The sequence below is a fragment of the Mytilus californianus genome, unplaced genomic scaffold (assembly GCF_021869535.1).
Source record: "Mytilus californianus isolate M0D057914Y unplaced genomic scaffold, xbMytCali1.0.p SCAF_18, whole genome shotgun sequence".
Classification (NCBI taxonomy): Eukaryota; Metazoa; Mollusca; class Bivalvia; order Mytilida; family Mytilidae; genus Mytilus; species Mytilus californianus.
Genome location: NW_026262666.1, coordinates 1,497,047 through 1,506,863, shown reverse-complemented (window position 1 = coordinate 1,506,863; position 9,817 = coordinate 1,497,047). Strand labels below are relative to the sequence as shown.

General features: G+C 34.0%; 1 protein-coding gene across 1 annotated transcript; it reads left to right on the top strand.

The window, feature by feature from the left end:
• The first annotated feature begins 5,362 nt into the window (after window positions 1-5,362).
• Window positions 5,363-9,573, top strand: LOC127726764 (uncharacterized). Its single transcript, XM_052234219.1, has 2 exons — window positions 5,363-6,557; window positions 9,407-9,573. The coding sequence occupies exons 1-2, from the start codon at window positions 5,363-5,365 to the stop codon at window positions 9,571-9,573; spliced, it is 1,362 nt and encodes a 453-aa protein (XP_052090179.1).
• Window positions 9,574-9,817: the final 244 nt, after the last annotated feature.

Here is a 9,817-nt window from a genome sequence, read left to right as displayed (position 1 = left end):
AAAAAGGCGAGACATATCTCTGTGATAACAGTTTATTTCAAATACTAACTGTTCCTCCAATCCATGCCTGGTTTTTTTTTCATTCGATATAAACATTTTTTTTTCCAAATTGTTCGTCTATATGAGAGCTTAATTCCATATTACATGTTTGTGGATGGATTTGACCTTTAACCGTTTTCAAGATATAGGGGCCCAAAGTGGGGCTTCAGCCTTAAAAGTAAGAATTATTTTCAATGGATTACTCATGAATATCCCTGCCTTCGTTTTTCAATCAGATTTCAGATATCTCTTATGGTTTTCGGGTTAAAAGGGGGTCAAAGAGGCAAAAAACGTCATATTAAATCCTATATCAGCGATTTATTTCCAATTGATTATCCAAGACTTTAAATGTCAAAGATGCTTAGTCAATCCACCATTATTTGCATGTGCCAACTCAAACACTAATAGTGTGTCCATATTGGTACCCAACATACAGAGTTCAACATGCTGCTCTTGGCGTAGCTCTTGGTTTATATTTGTCTTTTAACAATTTACACATAATGAGCAGAATGATACGAAATTTGTAATCTATGATTACCTATGTTCTTAATTATATAAACACAAAAATTTCTTCATGGAGATTTGATTAACATTACAACAAAGTATTGCAAAATATTTTGACGGCACAACTACTTCGTTAGTTGCAAAACGTAGACTGCCTAGAGATCCAAAAGTAAACAAATTATGTGAAATTCATTATCAAAGATGTGGTCATGGTTGACTTTGATGACATCAACTTGTTTACTTTTGTATCTCTAGGAAGTCAATGTTTTGCAACTGCCGAAGACAGTTGTGCCATTAAAATATTTTGCAATACTGTGTGTTAATGTTACAACGTTTTTTTTTGGGGGGGGGGATGGTATATATGAATCACCCTGTCCGTCCGTCTGCAAGCGAAACTCGTTCTTAACAGATGGACCGATACTTATGAAACTTTACACAGTTGCAGTTCACAACCTGAGAATTTGCATGAAGGCTAATAATCCTGGTCAGAAATTATTCCAAGGGAGATAACAGGGACTAAACTTAACAGTCACCCAGTGCCCAACGCAACCAGATTTTCAGCTGGGCAAATATATTTATCATCCTGATTGCCCAGCTGGTGCAGAAAATATTTTTCATTGAATCCCATGTCATGTCTACCCTTTCCCCGTGATATAAACACAAAACTGATCCCAAAAGAAACCTGATTGTGTAATCAAAGCGGTGAAATTAAACAGAGGATTTCTGGAAACCAGTTAGTTCATTTTGATAATCAAAACCTGGTCGGACAACTAAAATTTTCGATGCAAAGTCACGATTTGACATATACCCCTTCTTAAAACATGTTTTCTATATTTCTCTTTTGAAGCTTCTAATTCATTGTTTTTTAGTGTTTTCGTTACACTGTTGAATCTGAATTGCTTCAGAAATGTATTCCAGTTGTCCAGTGGGTCATTACAAATCCGTTTTTGACAAAAACTTGTACTCACAACTTGTTCTTCTATGAAAAAACAAAACGCAAAATCTCGTAATAAATATCAAAATATCTAGTATGCTTACCAATCTTCGATAAAAAGTAATAGAATAATATTTTTGATTAACACTATAAGAGAATGGCTTGGATTTGAAATAGCTTTTAATGATTCTTATAAAACAGCCATATTGTCAACAAGAAGTTCAAATTGAAGGGAGACAATTTTGGTGGGAAATGTTCTAAAATCAGTATTGTCAAATCTTATGATATGTTTCTGGTGGCAATAATTCAAATATTATAAAGTTATCGCACATAATCTTTACCAGACTCAAACATTACATATAGGATTACCTAAAACGGCTTTATAAGTATATCAAAAGTATTTTTAAGTTTTGTTTTATTAGTACAAAATTTGGTTGGGCCCCTCAAATTTCAACTGGGCCCCTGAAAGAAATATTTTTGGGGCCCAACTGGCTGGAGAAAAAGAGTTAAGTTTATTCCCTGAGATAACAATGGATAATTAAACTTACTTAGTTACAATATTGCAATATGTGGCAACAGGTCTCATAAGCGCAACTCCTCCTAATTGAACGGCTGGATCGATATTGATGAAACATTACACAGTTGCAGTACAATTGACCTGAGGTTGTGCATGAAGGAGGATAATATTGGTCTGAAATTATTCCAAGGGAGGTGATTGAACTTACTTAGTTCTAATATTGCAATATGTGGCAACAGGTCCGTTGTAAGCGCAACTCCTCCTAAACTGCTGGATCAATATTGATGAAACATTATACAGTTGCAGTACACGACCTGAGAATGTGCATGAAGGAGGATAGTCTTGGTCCAAACTATTTCAAAGGAGATAATTGAACTTACTTAGTTATAATATTGCTATCTTAAACATATAAATAGTAGTGTGGGACAAGGGGGAGTGTATCATTTTGTGAGATGACTCCCAGTTCTAGTTCAAATATGATCCATGAATAAAAGTTTGTGTATATAAAAATATAAGAATACTGTGTTTAAATGTATGTTCTTAACTTCTTATAGTTATTTAAAATAATTCGCCATTACTACAATAGATATAAGAAGATGTGGTATGAGTGCCAATGAGACGACTCTCCATCCAAGTCACAATTTGTAAAAGAAAAACCATTATAGGTCAAAGTACGGTCTTCAACAGGACGCCTTGGCTCACACCGAACTGCAGGGCCACAAAAATGACTAGTGTAAAACAATTCAAACAGGAAAACCAATCGTTCTAATCTGTATAAAAAACAAGAAATGAGAAACACTTATGAAGGAAAATACCAAATTAAATTCTGCTGAAATTTGATTTAAATGAAGAATATATTCATTTGTGATACTTCATTGTCTAAAATTGTGAAAACTTACACCTGCTTTTGTGTTGGTATATACTTGCATTAAATAAGACAGCATGCACGTAGAAAAGGTCGTAGTGACCCACTTTTCATGCTCTATTAAATTTGGTTAAAGGTTTTGACATAAATTGATTGTCATAAATGAGTTATACATTGGAACTGAATCATTCTCCTGAGATAACTTGAGGCATGATATACTTCTTGTCTTCAGATTTAGTTATATAGTTTCTTTTGATAAAATGAAGATCTAGTTCCATTTTGACAATCGTCGTGTTTGTCATTTCAGAGTTATATGGCCATTAAGATAGATCGATACTTATCATGCTTATAGAACTAGTAAATAGAATATTCTTAAATTTCTCTTGATCAATGATCTAGAAAAAAAAAACACATTTAAAATAAAGGCTATTGGACCTTCTTTGAGATATAATTTCTTTTTTTTATAAATAGAGAAAACACATATTTTGCCCTTTAAAAACAAATCGTCAGGCACAAAGGCTTTGAACTTTATACCAGAAAGTTGGATTTGGAATTTAAAAAAAAAATAATGGGGCACTGGACCTTATTTTCTATATATATATATATCAGTATAATATAATAAATAGACTTAGTTTTCTTTAGGAAAAATATTTCCCCTTTTGTTTTATTCAATTTGAAACAATTCTAAATTATACAAAAATTGTAATGACACATATTTTTATTGGGAAACATTACAGTCCGGAATGATATGCAGCATTTTCAAATATTTGCAAAAGTGAACTTTTATATATATCTCATTTGAAATTTTTCGATAGATGCCCAGAGGATAGTATCTATCTACCTTAAATGGTTGTAAAATGGGACTAACTATTTTCTTGCAATAACTTAATATTCTCGTCAACAAACAGAAAAAAAGTGAAAATACCAGATTTGGCGAATTTAAATACAGACCAGTGAAAAATGATTGTTGGTCCACTTGGTATAGCTGGTCAAAAGGAGAACACAATGGATTGTAGTATTTTTATGCCCCCGCCGTGGTGGAGGGGGCATTAAGTTTTACCCTTGTCCGTCTGTACGTACGTCCGTACGTCCCAAAATTGGTTTCCGTTCTCTAACTTTAGTTTTCCTCAACAAAATGTTATTAAACTTATACACAATGCTTATTACCACAAGACACGGATCAAGTTTGAATTTTGGTGGCGTCACTTTTACTGTTCTAGAGTTATGCCCCTTTACCAATGGAAAAATTGCTGAATTTTTCGTTTCCATTCTCTAAGTTTAGTTTGCCAGCACCAAATGTTATGAAACTTATACACAATGCTTATTACCACAAAACACAGATCAAGTTTGAATATTGGTGGCGTCACTTTAATCGTTCTAGAGTTATGCCCCTTTAAAATTGAAAAAAATTGCTGAATTTTTCATTTCCGTTCTCTTACTTAAGTTTGCCTCAACTAAATGTTGTGAAACTTATACACAATGCTTATTACCACAAAACACAGATCAAGTTTGAATTTGGGTTGAGTCACTTAAACCGTTCTAGAGTTATGCCCCTTTACAAATAGAAAAAATACTGAATATTTCGTTTTTGTTCTCTAACTTTAGTTTGCCTCAACCAAATGTTATGAAGCTTATACACAATGCTTATTACCACAAAGCACAGATTGAGTTTGAATTTGGGTGGCGTCACGTCTTCTGCTCTAGAGTTATGCCCCTTTACAAATGGAAAAATTGCTGATTTTATTGTTTCCGTTCTCTTACTTAAGTTTGCCTAAACTAAATGTTATGAAACTTATACACAATGCTTATTACAAAACTCAGATCAAGTACAAATTTGGGTAGTGTCACTTTTACCGTTCTTAAGTTATGTCTCTTTATAATATGACATTTACAACATCAAACTATTTTGATTAATATATAAATCTTATTGTTGACAGATAGAGTAGAGCCCTCTGTTGATGAAAGAGATTATCCTGATCAAGAATATCCTGCACTTTATCTACCTAAAATTGGAATAACTTTTCAAACTATAGAAAATAAAACTATGAAAGGAACTCGAGAGAACAAGAAGCATTGTTGTGTGTATTGCAACAAAATGTATCCAAATATTGCTAGACATTTGGAAAGAAAACATGGCAAAGAAATTAAAGTTAGGAAAATCTTAGCACTACCAAAAAAGTCAGCTGAAAGAAGAAAGCAATGGGAAAAGCTTGTCAATGAAGGGGACTTTGCACATAATTATGACGTTTATGAATCAGGGAAAGGGGAAGTTATTCCAAAATGCCGATCCTCCAAAGAAGATGATGTCAAACTAATACCTTGTTGATTTTGTCATGGTATGTACCGCAAAAGCGAACTATGGAGACATTACAAAAAGTGTGGTGAATCAGAAAACAAAACCAAGAGTAAAGAAGGTAATGAAAGTTCAGCTTTGAAAATTGGAAAAAAACTTATGCCGACAAGTTGCAGTTCACAAGTATTCAGTAATAATATACTTGACAATATGCGTGATGATCAGGTGAAAGCAGCTGTTTTATCAGATCCTGACATTATACTGTTGGGAATGAACATGTACGTTGATCATGGGAATCAGACTCATCGGCATGTTTATATAAATAACAAAATGAGGGAACTTGGAAGATTACTTATTGAATTAAGAAAACATGGCATTTCATCTATATATGAAGCTATTGGAAATTCTAATTGGAATACTCTTATTAGTTCAGTGCAAGAACTGTGTCAATTTGAGCCAACTTCAAATACTTTTGGAATTCCATCCCTGGCCTGTAAAGTTGGCCAGTCTCTCAAGAATATTGCAGACGACATTCTTTTTCAGAAATTGAAAACAGGAGACTCAGAAGGAGGAGAAATTGCAGAAACTTTTTTAAAGTTATATGACCTAGGGTGGACAAAAGACATATCTGCAAAAGCAATAAGAACATTACAAATGAACAAATACAATAAACGTAAGTTACTACCTTTAGTTGAGGATGTTGTTAAAATCAGCAAATATATAGATAGAAGGTGTAAAGAACTAGAACTAACAAGTGATTGCTATAGGGAATATTGCCAACTTATTCTTGCACAGATAATTCTTTTCAACCGTAAAAGTGGAGGGGAAACTGAAAGAATGACATTAAAGAATTTTCAAGATTCTCAGTGTGGAGGAGTTGTTGACAATGTAGTTTTAAGCACTCTTACAGAATTTGAAAAGAATCTATGCAAAACCCATCTAAGGGTGGAAATTATAGGCAAGAAAAACAGAAAAGTGCTAGTTTTACTAACAGAAACAATGAAAAAGAACATTATGTTTCTTATTGAAATGAGATCTACAGAAGGCATAACAAGCAACTTTCTCTTCGCGTGGCCTGGAGAAGCTAGACACCCCTTTCGAGGTGTTGATGCTCTTAGAAATGTTGTAAGAGAGGCAGATGTTAAACACCCAGAATTGCTGACTTCAACGTTGCTAAGAAAACAGATGGCAACTTTAGCCCAAGTGTTGAATCTTAGTGAGACATCTCAAGATATTTTGGCAACGTTCCAGGGCTACATCATACGAGTTCATCGCCAATTTTACAGGCTATCAGAAGAAACCATGCAAGTGGCAAAGGTCTCAAAGTTGTTACACTGTATTAATAGTGGAACCATTGCTAGATTTAAAGGACAGGATTTCAATGATATTACCTTTGATGTTAATGGTATGTATATTAATCTTATATGTTAATGATTATGTAATAACTCAACTCATTTCTGATAAATTACATTAAAAATATTGATTTGTCTGTTAGCCATGGTCGATATGCAAATTAGCACTGTTTTCATTAAAAAATTGAACAAAAATCTTCATCAGAACCACTGGGCTGGGCAAAATGAAACACAATTTAAAAATAGTCCTTGAATGGTCCCCTTTAAAAATTGTGTCCGTTGACCTGGTCGTCTTGGTCGATATGCAAATAAGCACTGTTTTCATTAAAAATTCAAACAAAAATCTTCTTCTCCAGAACAAATAGTCCTTGAATGGTCCCCATTGAAAATTGTGTCCATTGACATGGTCCCCTATCCAAGATGGCCGCCATAGCCGATATGCAAATTAGCACTGTTTTCATTAAAAAAATTAAATACAATCTTCTTCTTTAGAAACACTTTGCCATGACCAAGTGAAACCAATGAAAAATGTGTCGGTTGGCTGGATCCAATATCCAATAGCACTGTCATGACTGTTTTGTTAAATATCATGAATATCAAATGGTTGGGTTTTACTATCTAGCAAATGGTGCAATAAGATTACTGGTGAATGGTGATCAACTACAGGCTCCCGGAAGCCTATTTTTTTATTTTGTTTTTTTTGATATACATGATATATTTCTGGATTTATTTAATATGAATGTCATGAACATTGATGTCTTGACTTAAATATATGTTTTTATACAACCTGCAAACCAAGTTTTTTGGGGTATTTAGGAATCAATCTGTCTGTCTGTCCGTCTGTCTGTCTGTCCATATGTCTAGTACATGTTGTAAGCGCAACTCCTCCTAAACATATGGACATTATTCCAAGGGAGGTGATTGAACTTACTTAGTTTTAATATTGCAATATGTGAGGGACGGGGGGGGGATCCTTTTGTTTCACTTCATGCACTTGATGATCATTTTTTTCTTTTTCATAAAATAAATAAAATTGAGAATGGAAATGGGGAATGTGTCAAAGAGACAACAACCCGACCATAGAACAGACAACAGCAGAAGGTCATCAACAGGTCTTCAATGCAGCGAGAAATTCCCGCACCCGGAGGCGTTCTTCAGCTGGCCCCTAAACAAATATATATACTAGTTCAGTGATAATGAACGCCATACTAAACTCCAAATTGTACACAGGAAACTAAAATTAAAAATAATACAAGACTAACATAGGCTAGAGGCTCCTGACTTGCGGCGGGGTTAAACATGTTTATGAGATCTCAACCCTCCCCCTATACCTCTAGCCAATGTAGAAAAGTAAACGCATAACAATACGCACATTAAAATTCAGTTCAAGAGAAGTCCGAGTCTGATGTCAGAAGATGTAACCAAAGAAAATAAACAAAATGACAATGATACATAAATAACAACAGACTACTAGCAGTTAACTGACATGCCAGCTCCAGACTTCAATAAAACTGATTGAAAGATTATGTCTTCATCATATGAATATCAGTCACAATCCTTCCCGTTAGGGGTTTAGTATCATACCATCATAACATATATGAGAAGAACATAACCCGTGTCATGCCAACAACTGGTTTTTAAATAAATGTGTTTAGTTCCGATGCAAAGACCCTATAAGTGAATCAATATTAACGCCAAAATATGCAATCTTTATAATGACCTGACAACAGTATCGTAACTATATCCCTTCTTAATAAGTCTATTTAAAGTTTTGTTAGCTTCAGAGGTGAATACTGACATTTTTGTGCTTTATAAAGAATATTTCCATAAAAAACATCTTTATAACATGTATAAGTTTTGAAAATATTTCAAAATTTTGATTAAATTGAATTTTGTCAAGCATAATATTTTACTTGTCCTAGGGCAACCCAGACAAAAAAAATACTTGTCTGGGTGTTCAAATGTACGAGTCGGGCATAGTATTTCCACACCCCCATGACCCCTGAGTCCATATCTCACCTAGAGCAACAATATTTGGAATAATATGATTCACTAGGGGCACATGTTAGTCTGCAACATGTTAATTTGCCTTGACCTACTTTTCACGGTTCACTGAATTTGTCAAATTTTGGGTTTTGAATTTTGTGCATTAACTTAATTGCAGGTGAGACATATTTGTTTGTTAACTTCTTGGTGTGTTAAGGTCTGTTTCTCAGATTCTAGTTAGGTCACTTTGACCTACATTTTCTGCTTTAGCGACATATAGGTCCTGCTCCTGGTATAGTGGTATGGTGTCTGTAGACATGGTTGACAATTGGTTTCGACAAGCTAAATTAAGATCTCTTTGTTTAATCCTTTTGAAATTTGAATATGTTATTACATGTACTTATATCACTAAAGGTAGGTTCCTATTTAATTAGTTAAGAGATTGCTAGCCCATATTAAGGAACTAAAATTGCTACTTTTGCTAAATAAATTAAATATAGAGCAATTATTTTTTTTATGCCCTCACCAATCAGTGTCTGAAGCAATAAGTGTTACATGTAACGGTGTGCATTCAGTCATGTAGGTTAATGGTTGATCTGAATTTGTAAGACATACATGTGCATGTGAGTGAAATGCATTACCAGGGCTTTCAATATCTTTTTAGCAGGAGATCTAGATATACTTTTAATAAAGCAGATGTTCCTACTTAAATTTGACATGGGTCTAGGGCCACTTAAAAGAAACATTAATGTTGATTTTAGTATTCTCTGACATAATGTATTGTTGACGTCGTAGACATTGCATAGCGTAGAGCAACGATAAACACATTATTGTTGGTCTACTTTACACGATCTATCTCATATGATACGATAATCTGCAATTACCTGGTTATCACATGTACATGTTGTATTTATAGATGAACTAGAAAGTGACAATGAGAGTGAGCAAGATGCTGAGGAGGATAAGGAAGAGAAAGAAGAGATAGTAATTGAGGAAGTACCCATTCAGGAAGCCACCAAAAAGTGCAGAAAAAGAAACCTGAACAGAAGCGAGTGTGTAGTTCAGCTGAAAAGAAACTGTTGAACAGTCAATGACAGTAAATTTGAAAAAGAAATTAGGCTAGGGAAAGTTCCAGGAAAAAATATTGTTGTAACTGCTCAGAGAGGATCTCCTCTTTTGGCAGCAATCCCTTGGAGCAAAATAAAGTTTGCTGTGTATAATATTATAAAGTCAAGAAAGAACCTTAAATGTTAGGTGATTTAACACTTCAATAATATCTTCATTAATCACATTTTTCATGTTGTTGGGTGCATACCATGGTAAAAAC

What these genes read in the sequence shown, in the direction of transcription:
- LOC127726764 (XM_052234219.1), top strand. Translation starts at nt 5,363, where the DNA reads ATGCGTGATGATCAGGTGAAAGCAGCTGTTTTATCAGATCCTGACATT. An exon ending in TATTACCTTTGATGTTAATG is followed by an intron (nt 6,558 to 9,406) that starts GTATGTATATTA and finishes TTGTATTTATAG; the next exon opens with ATGAACTAGAAAGTGACAAT.